Below are 20,032 nucleotides of genomic sequence, written 5' to 3'. Positions count from 1 at the left end.
GAGCCAGGCATCTCCATGGGAGCAGGAGGGGAGCGGGGACTTCGTAAGAGGCCCATGTGTGGCCCCATACAGCCCCTGGTGGAAGCCCCATGAATCCTGGCCCCTAACCTAATTTCCTGTATCATTAGACATGTGACCAAACCTAACTTCCTGTATGATTAGACATGTGACCAAACCTAACTTCCTATATCATTGCATTAGACAGGTGACCTGAAGCGTTATTACACAGACCTAGAGACCATGGCCATGGTAACAGCCGGCTTATGCCACGATATCGACCACAGAGGCACCAACAACCTCTACCAGATGAAGTAAGGGAATGACTGGGTTTAAAAAATGCTTGTTTTCTTTCAAATACTTTGACTGTTTGATTTGAGCCTGTCTAAAGTACCAAAAGGGTGGGGTATGCGCCAGGTAAGCTCAATCAATCATAGCTTATGTATTTGAAGGAAAACAAATACAATTTTAACCCAGATCTGCTGCCAACAGTGATACCTGGAAAGTTGTAGGAACATCAACTGAAACATTACTTACCAGTGGCTAATCTATTTTTGCAATCTATGTCAATCTTCCTCTCCCTCCTCCTGTGTTTGTCAGGTCTGGAAACCCTCTCGCCAAGCTCCACGGCTCCTCCATCCTGGAGAGACACCATCTGGAGACTGGGAAGACCCTGCTGAGAGACCCTGTGAGTGAGGTTGCTTCCCAAAAGGCACCCTATTCCCTACATACAGTGGCTTGCGAAAGTATTCACCCCCCTTGGCATTTTTCCCATTTTGTTGCCTTACAACCTGGAAATAAAATTGATTTTTGGCGGGTTTGTATCATTTGATTTACACAACATGCCTACCACTTTGAAGATGCAAAATATTTTTTGGGGTGAAACAAACAAGAAATAAGACAAACAGAAAACTTGAGTGCATAACTATTCGGATGGTGTTCTCGGGGTGATGAGAGGTGTTGGGTTTGCGCCAGACATAGCGTTTTCCTTGATGGCCAAAAAGCTAAATTTTAGTCTCATCTGACCAGAGTACCTTCTTCCATATGTTTGGGGAGTCTCCCACATGCCTTTTGGCGAACACCAAACGTGTTTGCTTATTTTTTTCTTTAAGCAATGGCTTTTTCTGGCCACTCTTCCGTAAAGCCCAGCTCTGTGGAGTGTATGGCTTAAAGTGGTCCTATGGACAGATACTCCAATCTCCGCTGTGGAGCTTTGCAGCTCCTTCAGGTTTATCTTTGGTCTCTTTGTTGACTCTCTGATTAATGCCCTCCTTGCCTGGTCCGTGAGTTTTGGTGGGCGGCCCTCTCTTGGCAGATTTGTTGTGGTGCCATATTCTTTCCAAGTTTCTGATATTTTTTTATAACCCAACCCTGATCTGTACTTCACAACTTTTTCCCTGACCTGTTTGGAGAGCTCCTTGGTCTTCATGGTGCCGCTTGCTTGGTGGTGCCCCTTGCTTAGTGGTGTTGCAGACTCTGGGTGCCTTTCAGAACAGGTGTATATATACTGAGATCATGTGGCACTTAGATTGCACACAGGTGGACTTTATTTAACTAATTATGTGACTTCTGAAGGTAATTGGTTGCACCAGATCTTATTTAGGGGCTTCATAGCAAAGGGGGTGAATACATATGCACGCACCACTTTTCCGTATTTAATCTTTTTTTAATTTTTGAAACAAGTAATTTTTTTCATATCACTTCACCAATTTGGACTATTTTGTGTATGTCCATTACATGAAATCCAAATAAAAATCAACAGGTTTTACTGCAACAAAATAGGAAAAACGCCAAGGGGGATTGTGATGAGGTGTGAATGAAGGAGTCAGGCGCAGGAGGTAAAACACAGAAGTCCAGAGTTTATTCCGTTTACATAAATAAAACGCACCAAGCGTCAAAACGAAACTATCACAAGGGAAATATTCAACCTTGGCAATAACAAATGGAAGAGTAGCTACTCGCTCTCACAAATAAATAATCACTCACAAAGACAAGGGGAACAGAGGGAACACTTATACACATACTAATTAGGGGAATGAGCACCAGGTGTGTTTGATTGACAAGACAAGACATGACAAGTGGAGTGATGAGAATGGGATCGGCAGTAGCTAGTGAGCTGGTGACGACGAACGCCGAAACCTGCCCGAACAAGGAGGGGAGGCAGCCTCGGCGGAAGTCGTGACAGGGATGAATACTTTTGCAAGGCACTGTAGTCCCCATGGGCTGAATTTGGCCAGTGGGTGGTTTTATTTGGCCCTCAAGTTTTCTGAGCAATAAAATAAATAATAATAATTGTCAGACATGAAAGACTGTAAAAACACCAGGAAATCAGCTCCAAGTTATTTTAATTTTGGAAATCTGTTTCCAAGTATTCCCACGCATAATATAGAGATATACACTGAGTATACAAAACATTCTTTCCATGACATAGACTGACCAGGTGAATACAGGTGAAACCTATGATCCCATATTGATGTCACTTGTTAAATCTACTTAAATCAGTGTAGATGAAGGGGAGGAGACAGGTGAAAGACATATTTTTAAGCCTTGTGTCAATTGAAACATGGATTGTGTATGTGTGCCATTCAGAGGGTGAATGGGAAAGACAAAAAATGTAAGTGCCTTTCAACAGGGTATGGTAGTAGGTGCCAGGCGCACCGGTTTGTGTCAAGAACTGCAACGCTGCTGGGTTTTTCACACTCAACAGTTTCCTGTGTGTATCAAGAATGGTCCACCACCCAAAGGACATCCAGCCAACTTGACGCGATTGTGGGAAGCATTGGAGTCAAAATGGGCCAGCATCACTGTGGAATGCTTTTGACACCTTGTAGAGTCCATGCCCCGATAAATTGAGGCTGTTCTGTGGGCAAAAGGGGGTACAACTCAATATTAGGAAGGAGTTCCTAATGTTTGATATACTCAGTGTATGTGATCGTATACAAATGTAAGCAAGGTTTGAAATGATTATGTTTTAGTCAAATGTGATATCTGTTTGGGCTTCTTGCGGTCAATTTTCAGTCTACAACTATTTGTAATTATGTTCCAGCCCCCCGACCATGCCCTCGGCCGAATGTAGTTTTTGATCCCTGCTCTAGAAGTTCTGACCTGAGAGGGGTTGGTTTCTCCCTTGGAGAAGTCATACTGTGAATGATGCAGTTCTGATGGCACAGAAAGTGCCTGGGAGAATCTGCCCACCAGCAATCAGATAATTGGCAACCTTTCTATGTTCACATTATCACCAACCATGAACTGTGGCAGGCAGCAGCTTCACATGTTTGTTATTCCTTATTCATACATTTGATTTACTGTACATCTTTGTTGGTATTTGCGGATTCAACAGTACATGTTAAATATGAATATATTATCACATTCAAACATATCTATCTTGATATCTGTTTATCTGTTTCAGGCCTTAAATATTTATCAGAATCTCAGTCGTGCTCAGCACGAGCATGTCATTCATCTGATGGACATCGCCATCATCGCCACTGACCTCGCTCTCTACTTTAAGTGAGTAGCTACTGTCCAACTGTTGTACGGTGCCTTCAGAAAGTATTCACACCCCTTGACATTTTCCACATTTTGTTGTGTTACAGCCTGAATTTAAATGGATTCAATTGCGATTTTGTGTCACTGATCTAGACACAATACCCCATAATGTCAAAGTGTAATTTAGTTTTTATATATTTTTTAATACAAATTAATTTAAAATGTAAAGCTGAAATGTCTTGAGTCAATAAGTATTCAAACCCTTTGTTATGTCAAGCCTAAATATGTTCAGGAGTAAAAATGTGCTTAACAAGTGACATAATAAGTTGCATGGACTCACTCTGTGTGCAATAGTAGTGGTTAACATGATTTTTGAACGACAACCCCATCTCTGTACCCCACACATACAATTATCTGTAAGGTCCCGCAGTTTAGAAGTTAATTTCAAGCACAGATTCAAGCACAGATTCAAGCACAGATTCAACCACAAAGACCAGGGAGGTTTTCCAATGACTTTCAAAGAAGGGCACCTATTGGTAGATGGGTGAAAATAAAATTAAAACAGACACTGAATATCCCTTTGAGCATCGTGAAGTTATCAATTACGCATTGGAGGGTGTATAAATAAAACCAGCCACTACAAAGATACAGGTGTCCTTCCTAACTCAGTTACCGGAGAGGAAGGAAACCGCTCAGGGATTTCACCATGATTTCACCATGAATAAAAAGCGTTATGTTTGGGCCAAATCCAGCACGACACATCACTGAGTACCACTCTTAATAATTTCAAGCATGATGGTGGCTGCATCATGTAATGGGTATGCTTGTCATTGGCAAGGACTAGGGAGTATTTTAGGATAGAAAGAAACGGAATAGAGCTAAGCACAGGCAAAACCTGCTTTAGTCTGCTTTCCAACAGACACTGGGAGACAAATTCACCATTCAGCAGGACAATAACCTAAAACACAAGGCCAAATATACACTGGAGTTGCTTACCAAGATGACGTTGAATGTTCCTGAGTGGGCTAGTTAAGTTTTGACTTAAATCGGCTTGAAAATCTGTGGCAAGACTTGAAAATGGCTGTCTAGCAATGATCAACAACCAACTTGACAGAGCTTGAAGAATTTTAAAAACAATAATGGCCAAATATTGTACAATCCAGGTATGCGAAGCTGTTACCCAGAAAAAGACTTAACCAAAAACACTCACAGCTGTAATCGCTGCCAAAGGTGATTCTAACATGTATTGACTCAGGGGGGTGAATACTTATCTAATTAAGATATATTAGTGTTTTACAGTGCCTTATTCATCCCCCTTGGCGTTTTTCCTATTTTGTTGCATTACAACCTGTAATTTAAATAGATTTTTATTTTTATTTCATGTAATGGACATACACAAAATTGTCCAAATTGGTGAAGTGAAATTAAAAAAATAACTTGTTTAAAACAATTCAAAAAAATTAATAACGGAAAAGTGGTGCGTGCATATGTATTCACCCCCTTTGCTATGAATCCCCTAAATAAGATCTGGTGCAACCAATTACCTTCAGCAGTCACATAATTAGTTAAATAAAGTCCACTTGTATACAATCTAAGTGTCACATGATCTGTCAAATGATCTCAGTATATACAGTGGGGAGAACAAGTATTTGAAAAACTGCCGGTTTTCCTACTTACAAAGCATGTAGAGGTCTGTAATTTTTATCATAGGTACACTTCAACTGTGAGAGACAGAATCTAAAACAGAAATCCAGAAAATCACATTGTATGATTTTTAAGTAATTAATTTGCATTTTATTGCATGACATAAGTATTTGATACATCAGAAAAGCATAACTTAATATTTGGTACAGAAACCTTTGTTTGCAATTACAGAGATCATATGTTTCCTGTAGGTCTTGACCAGGTTTGCACACACTGCAGCAGGGATTTTGGCCCACTCCTCCATACAGACCTTCTCCAGATCCTTCAGGTTTCGGGGCTGTCGCTGGGCAATACGGACTTTCAGCTCCCTCCAAAGATTTTCTATTGAGTTCAGGTCTGGAAACTGGCTAGGCCACTCCAGGACCTTGAGATGCTTCTTACGGAGCCACTCCTTAGTTGCCCTGGCTGTGTGTCTCGGGTCGTTGTCATGCTGGAAGACCCAGCCACGACCCATCTTCAATGCTCTTACTGAGGGAAGGAGGTTGTTGGCCAAGATCTTGCGATACATGGCCCCATCCATCCTCTCCTCAATACGGTGCAGTTGTCCTGTCCCCTTTGCAGAAAAGCATCCCCAAAGAATGATGTTTCCACCTCCATGCTTCACGGTTGGGATGGTGTTCTTGGGGTTGTACTCATCCTTCTTCTTCTTCCAAACACGGCGAGTGGAGTTTAGACCAAAAAGCTCTATTTTTGTCTCATCAGACCACATGACCTTCTCCCATTCCTCCTCTGGATCATCCAGATGGTCATTGGCAAACTTCAGACGGGCCTGGACATGCGCTGGCTTGAGCAGGGGGACCTTGCGTGCGCTGCAGGATTTTAATCCATGACGGCGTAGTGTGTTACTAATGGTTTTCTTTGAGACTGTGGTCCCAGCTCTCTTCAGGTCATTGACCAGGTCCTGCCGTGTAGTTCTGGGCTGATCCCTCACCTTCCTCATGATCATTGATGCCCCACGAGGTGAGATCTTGCATGGAGCAGTTGTTGCCTTCTCACCAAGCTGCTTGCCTATTGTCCTGTAGCCCAACCCAGCCTTGTGCAGGTCTACAATTTTATCCCTGATGTCCTTACACAGCTCTCTGGTCTTGGCCATTGTGGAGAGGTTGGAGTCTGTTTGATTGAGTGTGTGGACAGGTGTCTTTTATACAGGTAACGAGTTCAAACAGGTGCAGTTAATACAGGTAATGAGTGAAGAACATGAGGGCTTCTTAAAGAAAAATTAACAGGTCTGTGAGAGCCGGAATTCTTACTGGTTGGTAGGTGATCAAATACTTATGTCATGCAATAAAATGCAAATTAATTACTTAAAAATCATACAATGTGATTTTCTAGATTTTTGATAAAAATTACAGACCTCTACATGCTTTGTAAGTAGGAAAACCTGCAAAATCGGCAGTGTATCAAATACTTCTCCCCACTGTATACACCTGTTCTGAAAGGCCCCAGAGTCTGCAACACCACCAAGCAAGGGACACCACCAAGCAAGCGGCACCATGAAGACCAAGGAGCTCTCCAAACAGGTCAGGGACAAAGTTGTGGAGAAGTACAGATCAGGGTTGGGTTATAACAAAATATCAGAAACTTTGAACATCCCACGGAGCACCATTAAATCCATTATTTAAAAAATGGAAAGAATATGGCACCACAACAATCCTGCCAAGAGAGGGCCGCCCACCAAAACTCACGGACCAGACAAGGAGGGCATTAATCAGAAAGGCAACAAAGAGACCAAAGATAACCCTGAAGGAGCTGCAAAGCTCCACAGTATTACATTTACATTTAAGTCATTTAGCAGACGCTCTTATCCAGAGCGACTTACACATTGGTGCATTCAATTTAGGATAGCCAGTGGGACAACCACCACTGGGGGAGGGGGGGTGTAGTAGGATTACTGTTATACTATTCCAGGTATTCCTTAAAGAGGTAGGGTTTTAAGTGTCTCCGGAAGGTGGTCAGTGACTCCGCTGTCCTGGCGTCGTGAGTATCTGTCCATAGGACCACTTTATGCCGTACACTCCACAGAGCTGGGCTTTACGGAAGAGTGGCAAGAAAAAAGCCATTGCTTAAAGAAGGAAATAAGCAAACACGTTTGGTGTTCACCAAAAGGCATGTGGGAGACTCCCCAAACATATGGAAGAAGGTACTCTGGTCAGATGAGACTAAAATTGAGCTTTTTGGCCATCAAGGAAAACGCTATGTCTGGCACAAACCCAACACCTCTCATCACCCCAAGAACACCATCCGCACAGTGAAGCATGTTGGTGGCAGCATCATGCTATAGGGTTGTTTTTCATCAGCAGGGACTGGGAAACTGGTCAGAATTGAAGGAATGATGGATGACGCTAAATACATGGAAATTCTTGAGGGAAACCTGTTTCAGTTTTCCAGAGATTTGAGACTGGGATGGAGGTTCACCTTCCAGCAGGACAATGACCCTAAGCATACTGCTAAAGCAACACTTGAGTGGTTTAAGGGGAAACATTTAAATGTCTTGGAATGGCCTAGTCAAAGCCCAGACCTCAATCCAATTCAGAATCTGTGGTATGACTTAAAGACCAGCGGAAGCCATCCAACTTGAAGGAGCTGGAGCAGTTTTGCCTTGAAGAATGGGCAAAAATCCCAGTGGCTAGATGTGCCAAACTTATAGAGACATACCCCAAGAGACTTGCAGTTGTAATTGCTGCAAAAGGTGGCACTACAAAGTATTGACTTTGGGGGGGGTGAATAGTTATGGACGCTAAAGTTTTCAGTTTTTTTGTCTTATTTCTTGTTTGTTTCACAATAAAACATATTTTGCATCTTCTAAGTGGTAGGCATGTTGTGTAAATCAAATTATACAAACCCCCCCAAAATAAATTCTAATTACAGGTTGTAAGGCAACAAAATAGGAAAAATGCCAAGGGGGGTGAATACTTTCACAAGCCACTGTATTCTTCATACATTAAAAAAATACATATATATATTGAATATATATATATGAATATATGAATACTTATCTAATTAAGATATGTTTGGGTTTTATTTTTCATACTTAAAAAGAGGAGGAGGAGTAGCTGCTGCTTTCGCAACAGCTAATGGGGATCCTAATAAAATACCAATACCAAACACCAAATGGCACCATATTCCCTACATAGTGCACTACTTTTGATCAGCCTGGTCAAAAATAGTGCACTATATAGGGAATAGGGTGCCATTTGGGAGTCATCCTGTGTCATGGTAACTGAGGATGATTTCCTCCTGTCTGTAGGAAAAGAACCATGTTCCAGAAGATCGTGGACCAATCGAAGACCTACGAGAGCTGGGATGAGTGGACCAAGTACATGACGCAGCAGACCACTCGCAAGGAGATAGTCATGTAGGTGAATTCCCTAGGAGAGTTATAGGCCTAGGCATATGAGGGTAGTAGTGCCCTATGGAGGAAACTATGGAGGTCTTTGTAAGATGTAACTTTTCAAACGTAACAGGGCAGAAACTAAGCCAAAACTAAGACATGGCAGGACAGAAACTAAGACAAAGACAATCTATGGAGGTCTTTACAGGTCCAAGACCATATTAGACTTTAACACAATCTGTCATAAATGATGGGTTCACTAAGGTGTGGAGAAAATAATTATACTCCTGTCACAACTGCTTTTCCGACAGACCTTTGAATGATCTGGCATTAAAGGCCATGTAGGATTCTTCCTAGGTTCATGCCTTTCTAGGGAGTTTTTCCAAGCCACCGTGCTTCTCCATCTGCATTGCTTGCTCTTTGGGTTTTTTGGCACTTTGTGACATCTGCTGATGTAAAAAAGGGCTTTATAAATAAATTTGATTGATTGATACTCACACTATCTACATACACAGGGCTATGATGATGACGGCCTGTGATCTGTCTGCTATTGCCAAACCATGGGACATCCAGAGCAAGGGTAACATAGATGTTTGAAGAATTAAGTCTTGCTGCTTTTCTCATAATGACACAGCATCTGAGAACATGTGGCTTTCAGCAGTCCACATTGAAAACAGAAGAGGATGTGAGGAATAGCAATGAGGTATGGAATATAATTTATGTAATGGCATTTTGCTTGTAAACTCTGGATTGCATCAGAAGCAGAAGCTTTCATACTACATTATCTATTAAATTGTAATTGAATATTTCCATCAAGTTAAGACAGCACAAACTCACATCAGTGCAAATGTACTCTTGTTGCTATGGACATCATCATACTGTACATTTCATAATGTTGGTCTGCCGAGTGACCATTCCTGTGTGAGCCTGCAGGTGGCGCTGTCTGTGGCTGCAGAGTTCTGGGAGCAGGGTGACTGGAGAGACTGTACTGAGAGACTGAGACTGAGCAGCCTATTGTAAGACAGAGAGAGAGAGAGAAGAGAGAGAGAGAAGAGAGGAGAGAGAGAGAGAGAGAGAGAGAGAGAGATGAGAGAGAGAGAGAGAGAGAGAGCAGAGAGAGAGAGAGAGAGAGAGAGAGAGAGAGAGATAGAGAGAGAGAGAGAGAGAGAGAGAGAGATGAGAGAAGAGAGAGAGAGATGAGAGAGAGAGAGAGAGAGAGAGAGAGAGAGAGAGAGAGAGAGAGAGAGATGAGAGAGAGAGAGAGAGAGAGAGAGAGAGAGAGAGAGAGAGAGAGAGAGAGAGAGAGAGAGAGGAGAGAGAGGAGAGAGGAGAGGAGAGAGAGAGAGAGAGAGAGAGAGAGAGAGAGAGAGAGAGAGAGAGAGAGAGAGAGAGGGTGTTCCCATAGGGCATGTGGTGATGTCTATTATGTAGTGTAGTGAATCAGATAGAGCGGTCACTACAGCCCAGTTAACTGGATCATGTCCTGACTCACACCATTTTACCCAGCCAGCTCCCTAGGACTTTAGTAGCATTTGTGTCAGAACGGGAAAATGTAGTTTAGGTTCATTCGATTGCTTTAGCTGGAGTCAAGTAGAGCCCAGTTTCAGTACATTTGCACTACTAATCACATGATCCCCCCCCCCAGCCCATGATGGACAGGACTAAATCAGCTGATCTTCCCAAGATGCAGTGTGGTTTCATCGATTTTGTCTGTGCTTTTGTGTACAAGGTGAGTCCTTGTGTCTCTATCATAAATAAATAACTAGTAGATGGCACTGAATACCAAGTAACTTAGATCTAACAAGGATTTTGAACTCACTCCCTCTTGCCTCACACCTTCCACCTCCTCTCCATCTCCCCCACCTCCTTTAGGAGTTCTCTCGTTTCCATGTGGAGATCACTCCCATGCTGGACCGGTTGCTGAACAACAGGAAGGAGTGGAATGCTCTGAAGGAGATACACGAAGCAAAGCTGGCTGCTCTGGAGGAGGCCAAGACGGCCAAGGAGGAGGTAGCCATTGCAGCCACCGCAGACAAGCAGGGTAACGCACGCACACACACATGCACCCACAGACACACAAACACGCACACGCACACACAGGAAAGACTAGGAATTAAGGCTGTTGATATTGGTGAAGAACATAATTCAAAAAGACAATGTCATTAAGAAATACTCCACACTTCCTCTTAGACATGGTGGAAACTACACTGAACAAAAATATAAACGTAACATGCAACAATTTAAAAGATTTTACAGAGTTACAGTTCATATAAGGAAATCAGTAAATTGAAATAAATTTATTAGAACCTAATCTATGGATTTCACATGGCTAGGAATACAGATATGCATCTGTTGGTCACAGAATCCTTAAAAAAAAGGGTTGATCAGGCTGTTGATTGTGGCCTGTGGAATGTTGTCCCACTCCTCTTCAATGGCTGTGCGAAGTTTATTGATATTGGTGGGAACTGGAACACACTGTCGTACACGTTGATCCAGAGCATCCCAAACATGCTCAATGGGTGACATGTCTGGTGAGTATGCAGGCCATGGAAGAACTGGAACATTTTCAGCTACTAGGAATTGGGTACAGATCCTTGCGACATGGGGCCGTGCATTATAATAATTATAATAATGATTATTATACCGTAACCCCACCGCCACCATAGGCACTCTGTTCACAACGTTGACATCAGCAAACCTTCTCTGCGTGCCAGTGGCCATCGAAGGTGAACATTTGCCCACTGAAGTTGGTTACGACGCTGAACTGCAGTCAGGTCAAGACCCTGGTGAGGATGACGAGCATGCAGATGAGCTTCCCTGAGACAGTTTCTGACAGTTTGTGCAGAAATTCTTCAGTTGTGCAAACCCACAGTTTCATCAGCTGTCCGGGTGGCTGGTCTCAGACGATTCTGCAGGTGAAGCAGCCGGATGTGGAGGTCATGGGCTGGCGTGGTTACAAGAGGTCTGCGGTTGTGAAGCCGGTTGGACATTCTGCCAAATTCTCTAAAACAACGTTGGAGGCGGCTTATGGTAGAGAAATGAACATTAAATTGCTCGCTCCCTCAAAATTTGAGACATCTGTGGCAATGTGTTGTGTGACAAAACTGCACATTTTAGAGTGGCCTTTTATTGTGTAATGATCATGCTGTTTAATCAGCTTCTTTACATGCCACACCTGTCAGTTGGATGGATTATCTTGGCAAAGGAGAAATGCTCACTAACAGGGATGTAAACAAATTTGTGCACACATTTTAGAGAAATAAGCTTTGTGTGCGTATTGTAACGGTTTTGACTTGAGGCATTTATAGGGGTGCCAGGTAGGTTGTGCCTACCAGAGAAAGCATAGGTTTCTCCTTTTAGTTCGGGAGGGAATGAGTCCCATCTGGTCCGTCAAGTCACACCAATACAAAGGACTTATGTAAAAGTCAAGATGGAAATATACTTTTCATAAACCCCTAAAAACCTTGGAAAGAACTTCAAACAAGTGTATTCTTTTGCTTGGTTGTATTCACAACATAAATGATCACACCCACCCACACACAACAATATAACAAATCAATGCACTTATGTTCATTTAGAAATGTCCTGTACCTCGGGCATAAAAAGAGTCCAGCCCGGTAAATAAGTTCCGTGGCTCAAGTGCCCTTAGTCCCGCAACGCTTGTCCGTAGCATAAACCCAGTATATTCATACCCTCAAAATAACACTTATTTTGTAACACAACTATAAAGCGTATCAAAGACTACCCAAAGAATAATACGTCCTCACAACTACATAAATCACAGTATACATCACCCCCAAACAAAGGAAATACCGTATACAAAAAGTTGTAGTCAGTCGGTCAGTCAGACAATCCGCCAACAGCCCTCCAGCGGAGGAAAGGCCACGAAAACCAACGGAGAGTTGTAGTCCACAGCGCACAGAGTGGATCCAATCCTGGGTAAACTCGCTTTAAGGCCACAAAACACACTGTAAGGCAACCAAACAAACGTCATGGCGAAGCTTCATGAACTGAAGGTAGTACACATCCTCCTTCAGGTCTCAATCACAACTTCCCTTTTGCGCAGCTGATGCTGGCTATTTAATGGGGAATTAAAGGGGAAGCGCCCTATTAGAAGGAGAAGCCTTGAGACGGTTCAGAAATATTCAGGGCCGTCACACACCCCCTCCCCTGGAAAAAGCCGACCATTGCCCGGGAAGGCAGATCTTGGTCGGGGAAACCGAGAAAGGTCTCCTCATCACTTTCCTCTACAAAAATATTCATTACTTTTTGGCGCTCACGCTCCTCAGCTGAGGGGTCACAGGCATTAAGCCGTGAGACTTCTGGGTCTGGGAATCCGAGAAAAGTCTCCTTACTTTCCTCTTCAAAGATCTCCAGGACCTTGCGGCGCTCAATCTCCTCCAATTCCTCAGCCGAGGGGTAACAGGCCTTAAGGCGTGAGACATGGACAACGCGCATATCTTCACCTGTGTCCTCTTTCACCACTCGGTAGTTCAAAGGGCCCACCTGCTCCACAATCCTATATGGTCCTTGCCATTTAGGAGCGAGCTTGGCCGAGAAGAATTGTTCAGCTTTCGAGTAAGGATGAGAGCGAAGCCACACCCGATCACGAAGCTGGAACTGCAGGTCTCGTCTGTTCTTATCATAATTTCTCTTCTGCTTGAGTCGAGCCTGGATCATGTTCCTTGAGACAAGAGCTCTCAAGTCGTGGAGATGGACTACCTGGTCATAGCAAGCAGCGTCTGGAGTAAGCTGCTGGGGCTGTAGCACCATATCCAAGGGTCCTCGGAGGAGACGACTTAGGTTCAGCTCTGCAGGTGTGACTCCAGTGGACTCTTGCACAGCAGAATTCAGGGCAAATCGAAACTCGTGAAGGTGCTTGTCCCAGTGTTTGTGCTGGGTCCCTACATAGGAAGCAACCATGGTCTTCAAGGTTCGATTTACTCTCTCAGTGAGGTTGGTCTGTGGGTGATAGGCTGTGGTCAACTTCTGTCTCAGGTTCCATCTTTGGCAGGTCTCTCCAAAGAGATCAGAGACAAATTGGGAACCTCGATCAGACAGAATGTAATCAGGCACTCCCCAGCGAGTCAGGATCTCTCTCGTAAGGATGTTAGAGACGGTCCTCGCTGTGGCCTGACGCAGGGCAAAGAGCTCAACCCACTTGGAATAGTAATCAACAAAAACAAGCATGTACACATTCTGATTGGAGCTTCTAGGAAATGGACCCATCAAATCCACTCCTAACATTTCCCAAGGTCGGGTAACCACAGTTTGCTGCAACTTGCCAGCAGGTTTTCTACCTTCTGGTTTGTACATTTGACAAACCTGACATTTTCGGATATGTGATTTCACATCCATGCTCAGATGTGGCCAGTACAGTAATGCTTGCAAACGTTTGTAGGTTTTGAACCTGCCCAAATGACCAGCTAATGGGTCTTCATGGAAATGTTGAAGCAGTTGAAAGCGTAGAGTTTCAGGTATGTATATTTGGTAGAGTGTTCTGTGAGGTAGTTGTACAACTCGGTAGACTTTGTCTTCAATGATGGTCAGCTTTGTGGTAGGGTTGACCATCTTTTCTTCATCTTCCAGGATAGTCTGGTACAAAGCCTGTACTTCGGGATCATCCTGTTGGGCTTTCCAAATGACCTCATCAGAGATGGGAAAGTCAGTTTTGGGTGAGTCTCGACTGCTAGACAGGACAGTAGCACATGTAAGATGAGGGCCACCATTACCACAAGCAGGAGCTCTGGATAAGGCATCTGGAACAGTGTTGTATTTTCCTTTCCTGTATTCTACTGCAAAGGTGAACTCTTGCAACCGTAGAGCCCATCTGATGAGCCTGGTGCTTGGTTTGTTGGTCTTGAACACCCACACAAGGGAGGAATGGTCAGTGACCACAGTGAAGTGTCTTCCCTCCAGGTAGTACCTCCACTTTTCCAAAGCCCAGACAACTGCAAGGCACTCTTGCTCGGTTGTGGAGTAGTTCCGTTCTGCTCCATTCAATGTCCGACTGGCGAACGCTAGCACTTCTTCAGTACCAAGTCCAGTCTGTTGGACTAGGACAGCACCAAGTCCAACATCACTTGCATCAGTGTAAACAACAAAAGGGAAATCAAAGTTGGGATGACCCAAAATGGGAGGGGTGACGAGGTGTCGTTTCAGGGTTTCAAAGGAGTTCTGGCACTCTGCCGTCCATCGGAATTTCGCTCCTTTTCGCTTCAACCCGTTGAGGGGTTCGGCCACCTGGGAGAAGTTCCACACAAACCGATGGTACCATCCAGCCATCCCAAGGAACCGTTGAAGGGCCTTGAGTGTGGTTGGCACAGGGAAGTCTTGTACAGCCTTGGTCTTTTCAGGATCCACATGAATACCATCACAAGACACAATATGGCCAAGGAACTTCAGGGAGGTTTGGCAGAAGTTGCTCTTCTTCATGTTCACTGTCAGACCAGCTTCTCTTAGCTTGTCCAACACTGCTTGAAGGTCTTGAAAGTGTTGCTCTCTGTTCTGGGAGTAGATAATTATATCGTCCAGGTAGACGAAACATATCTTCCCTTTGAGCTCACCTAACGCAATCTCCATGAGTCTTTGGAAAGTGGCAGGTGCATTCTTTAATCCAAAAGGCATCACCTTAAAGGAAAACAAGCCCTCAGCACAGACAAAAGCAGTCTTGTCCTTGCTTTCCTGGTCCATCTCAACCTGCCAATAGCCACTATTGAGGTCAAGGGTAGTGAACACAACAGCGCCAGACAATGACTCCAGGATCTCGTGGATGGTGGGAAGAGGATAGGCATCCGTCTGGGAAACATTGTTGGTCTTCCTATAGTCCACACAAAATCTAAGACCACCGGTCTTTTTTGGAATGAGGACAACAGGAGCAGCCCAGGGAGAGGAGGAACGTTCTATTATATCTTGTGTCAACATATCATTAATGAGTCCCTTTTGGATGATTAGCTTCGCTGGGGACAAACGATATGGCTTTTGCTTGATCGGCATTTCCTGTGTAAGGAATATTTTGTGCTTCAGGAGTCCGGTGCGTCCTAACTTTACAGTACACACATCAGCATTATTCTGCAGCTGTTCCAACAGCCTTAACTCCTCTGGCTGTTCCAGCTGAGCTCTTCTTACAGCCTGTAAAAGGAGATCCTCAGAAGGATTATCCAGGGTTAGTGGTACCGTAGCAACGGCAGAGAAGACTGCCACATTTAGACCCCAATCATGTAACTTTGTAACTTCTGATTGGAAGAAATGCTTCTTGCTCGGATTGTTTGGAAACCAGTAGCAATTGTGTGCGATATCAATCTGGACACCACTGAAGTACATGAAATCAATTCCCAACACGACAGGAAAAGCAAGGTTCTTGTTTTGTAGGATAACCGAAGGAATCATATAGGAGCGGTTACACAGGCGGAACTCCACCTCACTCCATCCAAGTGGTCGTTTAGCCGCCCCGTCAGCCAGATACAGTGGACCTTCTGTCCACGGCTTCAAGTTGTATTTTGGACCTTCAACCTCCTTCCACAGTTTCTCATTGAGCAGTGTGTAGGATGCCCCGGTGTCCAGGATGGCTCTTCCTGTCCATGGGCCTATGGACAGGGGTAACACCAGCTGGTGTGGTATTAACTGAAAGGAAGGGGATGTCGGCGGGGGGGCGTAGGCAGTGACTCTTGAGGTTTCAGCTCTGGTCAAAGCACCCAGAGTAGGATGGTCGTTCCTGCGAAGTGTGTTAGGGGTGTTGGCCTGTTGTAATTTGTGGTTTCTGGAAGGGTTTACTTGATACGGTCTTGGACATGTAGCTGAAGAATGTCCCTTTTGGCTACATCTCCAACAGAACATGGGAGGGGTCTTGGCTGGAGACTCTGGCTGTGGTTGATGATCTGTCTTGGGTAACTGTCTGGGTGTCTGTTTCTTTCTCTGTTCATATTGCTGTTGGCATTCTCTGTCCTTCTCGAACTGCTGTCCTAGGCGAACCAGTCCATCGACAGTGGTGACTCTTTCTCTGAGTTGACTGGCTAGTAGTGGGTTGATGTTCTTCAAGATCAACTTAATGACCTCTTCCTCCTCAATGCCAGGTTTCCACCTTCTGCACAGGGAGTGATAACCGTATGCAAAGTCACGAATATTCTCATTCTCCCTTTGCACTCGATTCCTGACTCTGTCTGCCAGCTCATCTGTGTAGTCCTCAGACAGAAATGCAGAGGAAAACTTGGCCTCAAAGTCAGCCCAGGAGGTAGTGGTGAGACGTGCCACATCCCACCAGTCTCGAGCTGTCCCATGCAACACATTCCTCAATGTGGCAAGGAGTTCTTCGTCAGCCAGGGGATTGAGGGCAAGAAAGTCATGACATCTTTCCAGATACATTAGCGGATCAGGACTGTCATCCTTTTTCCCAAAGGTGGGAAATTGCAATTTAATGGGCATCGCTCCCACATGACGTCTACTCAAATCACCATGAACAAAAGAGCTAGGAGGGATTGAGGAAGTAGAGGGTGAGGGAGTTATGGGACCATGAAAATGAACACCAGGATGCATGGTGGATTGCATCCTGCAAGGGGTGGCTGCAGCATGGCCTTGTCTTGGCTGTTCTGAGGTGCCCGCTTGGCCCTCAGTGGTCTGAACAGAAGTGGACACAAGAGAAGCTCTGTGCAAGGAGTTGTGCCTAATGGAGGCCATGTCAACAGACACATCATCCAACATTTTAACACAATTAGAGAGCGCTGTCTGCAAGTGGTCTACAGTGTTAACCAGGGGAGAAAATACAGAATTGACGTCCTTGAGGACCTCAGTGTGATGATGTTGCAGGCGCCACTGGAGAGTGGCAGTGAGTTGGCTTTGTTGGTAGTCAAACTGCCTGTCCATGGCACCAGTAATTTCCTGTCTTCCACTCTCACTGAGCTCTGTCAGAGTGTGAGTTAGAGTACTCAGTGAGTTTCTGAATTCCATGGCACTCTGTTGTTGCTCTACACTCAGACATTTGAATTTATGATGGATTAGAGTTTGGAGATGTTGTTGAGTCTTACGAATATCAAGGATGTCACCTTGAAGTTGTAAGACTACAACCTCTGGAGATAAACCAGACAATGGAGGAAGATTGGGCGTCAGAGGGAGGGCTAGCTCAGTACCTTCACACAGATCCATGTCAATAAGTGAGTTACTAGTTAGACCTGTGGCCTGTGGTCCAGACCGAGCATTTAGATTCCCAGGGCTCTGGCCCACATCAACTCCATTATTTCCATTCACATTATGATTTGTATTGTTGGCTCGGTAGTCAGAATGGCCCTGTGTATTCCCATTGACAGGTAGGATATGGATGAGCTCATTTTCTTGTAGTGAATCCATTATTTTAATTCCACTCAAAAGATTTGCTTTGGTTAGTTCTCAATGTTGAGGTCCCATCTGGGGTGCCATTTTTTATGTAACGGTTTTGACTTGAGGCATTTATAGGGGTGCCAGGTAGGTTGTGCCTACCAGAGAAAGCATAGGTTTCTCCTTTTAGTTCGGGAGGGAATGAGTCCCATCTGGTCCGTCAAGTCACACCAATACAAAGGACTTATGTAAAAGTCAAGATGGAAATATACTTTTCATAAACCCCTAAAAACCTTGGAAAGAACTTCAAACAAGTGTATTCTTTTGCTTGGTTGTATTCACAACATAAATGATCACACCCACCCACACACAACAATATAACAAATCAATGCACTTATGTTCATTTAGAAATGTCCTGTACCTCGGGCATAAAAAGAGTCCAGCCCGGTAAATAAGTTCCGTGGCTCAAGTGCCCTTAGTCCCGCAACGCTTGTCCGTAGCATAAACCCAGTATATTCATACCCTCAAAATAACACTTATTTTGTAACACAACTATAAAGCGTATCAAAGACTACCCAAAGAATAATACGTCCTCACAACTACATAAATCACAGTATACATCACCCCCAAACAAAGGAAATACCGTATACAAAAAGTTGTAGTCAGTCAGACAATCCGCCAACAGCCCTCCAGCGGAGGAAAGGCCACGAAAACCAACGGAGAGTTGTAGTCCACAGCGCACAGAGTGGATCCAATCCTGGGTAAACTCGCTTTAAGGCCACAAAACACACTGTAAGGCAACCAAACAAACGTCATGGCGAAGCTTCATGAACTGAAGGTAGTACACATCCTCCTTCAGGTCTCAATCACAACTTTCCTTTTGCGCAGCTGATGCTGGCTATTTAATGGGGAATTAAAGGGGAAGCGCCCTATTAGAAGGAGAAGCCTTGAGACGGTTCAGAAATATTCAGGGCCGTCACAGTATGGAACTTTTCTGGGATCTTTTATTTCAGCTCATGAAACATGGGAACAACAGTTTACATGTTGCGTTTAGCTTTTTTTCAGTGTACTAAGAGCATCTGTCTTTGGGGACATGCAAAACCCTAGAGGAAAACACTGCAGACTACCAAAAATGTGGACTATCTCTATTTGAAACAATGTATAGTTTATGCTCTGGGGCTCATTCAACTTTATAAATGTGAGATCAGGGTCTATATTCATAAAGTGTCTCAGAGTAGTAGTGCTGATCTAGGATCAGTTGTCCCTTTTAGATCATAATGAATAAGATTATATAGACAGGGAGGACCTGATCCGAGATCAGCACTTCTACTCTGTGATGCTTTCTGAATACAGACCCTGTACTCTAATCCTTTGTTGTTCCCTCTCTCACACAGCAAGTGCAGCCGAAGCAGCCCCCCAGTCAAAGACCTGTGTTGTCAACTAGAAGAGAGAGATCCCAGATCTGGACCAAAGTGACTGCACCAAGACAGGAGCTTTACGTCCCTGTACCCGATATCGGTCTACTAGAGCTGGTTAGCATTAGCCTAGCATAGCCTTACAATATACTGAACTAGAGCCGGTTAGCATTAGCTTAGCGTAACCTTACAGTATACATAACTAGTACCGGTTAGCATTATCTTAGCATTACAGTATACATAACTAGAGCTGGATAGCATTAGCTTAGCGTAGACTTAGCGTAGACTTACAGTATACTGCACTGTGCTGTACATTGACCTATTTATTGACCTATTTATGGTACAAAGCCAGATGATCCACAGGCTGGAGCAGTTTGTGGACAAATTCAAACACAGCCTATTCCTGTGCAATGGATGTAAATATTTAGCTATTTTAGTGGAATTACTATATACTTACGCACTCGTTAATTTGGTAATGTGAAATTGACTTCCTTAGAAATATGGAATTCAGTTAGCAAAAAAAGGTTGGGGATCATTTCCATTGTCTAAACATACAGTGCATTTGTAAAGTATTCAGACCCCTTGACTTTTTCCACGTTATGTTACAGCTTATTCTAAAATGGATTAAATGAAAATAATTCCTAATCAATCTACACACAATACAACCATAATGACAAAGCAAAAACAGGCTTTTACAAATAAAAAACAGAAATACATTATTTATAAACAGGTTTTTAGTAAGTTTTGCAAATTTATTACAACTAAAAAACAGAAATACCTTATTTCCATA

At 43.9% G+C, this 20,032-nt stretch overlaps 1 protein-coding gene across 1 annotated transcript in view; it reads left to right on the top strand.

Annotated features, from left to right (window-relative positions):
• The window catches only part of LOC311104936 (rod cGMP-specific 3',5'-cyclic phosphodiesterase subunit alpha-like), a gene marked incomplete at its 5' end in the record, with an annotated part of 42,198 nt that extends 22,610 nt beyond the window's left edge, over positions 1-19,588 (top strand). Inside the window, 10 exon segments of the mRNA XM_084146922.1 lie at positions 202-311; positions 598-685; positions 3,407-3,507; positions 8,438-8,545; positions 9,037-9,100; positions 9,455-9,509; positions 9,512-9,537; positions 10,167-10,250; positions 10,394-10,562; positions 19,222-19,588. Of these exon segments, the coding sequence (XP_084003048.1) occupies positions 202-311; positions 598-685; positions 3,407-3,507; positions 8,438-8,545; positions 9,037-9,100; positions 9,455-9,509; positions 9,512-9,537; positions 10,167-10,250; positions 10,394-10,562; positions 19,222-19,271 (855 nt within the window). The 3' untranslated portion in view covers positions 19,272-19,588.
• Between the last annotated feature and the right edge of the window lie 444 nt (positions 19,589-20,032).

Source organism: Coregonus lavaretus (assembly GCF_964263955.1).
Source record: "Coregonus lavaretus genome assembly, chromosome: 29".
Lineage (NCBI taxonomy): Eukaryota > Metazoa > Chordata > Actinopteri > Salmoniformes > Salmonidae > Coregonus > Coregonus lavaretus.
This window is presented reverse-complemented; position numbering and strand designations above follow the sequence as displayed.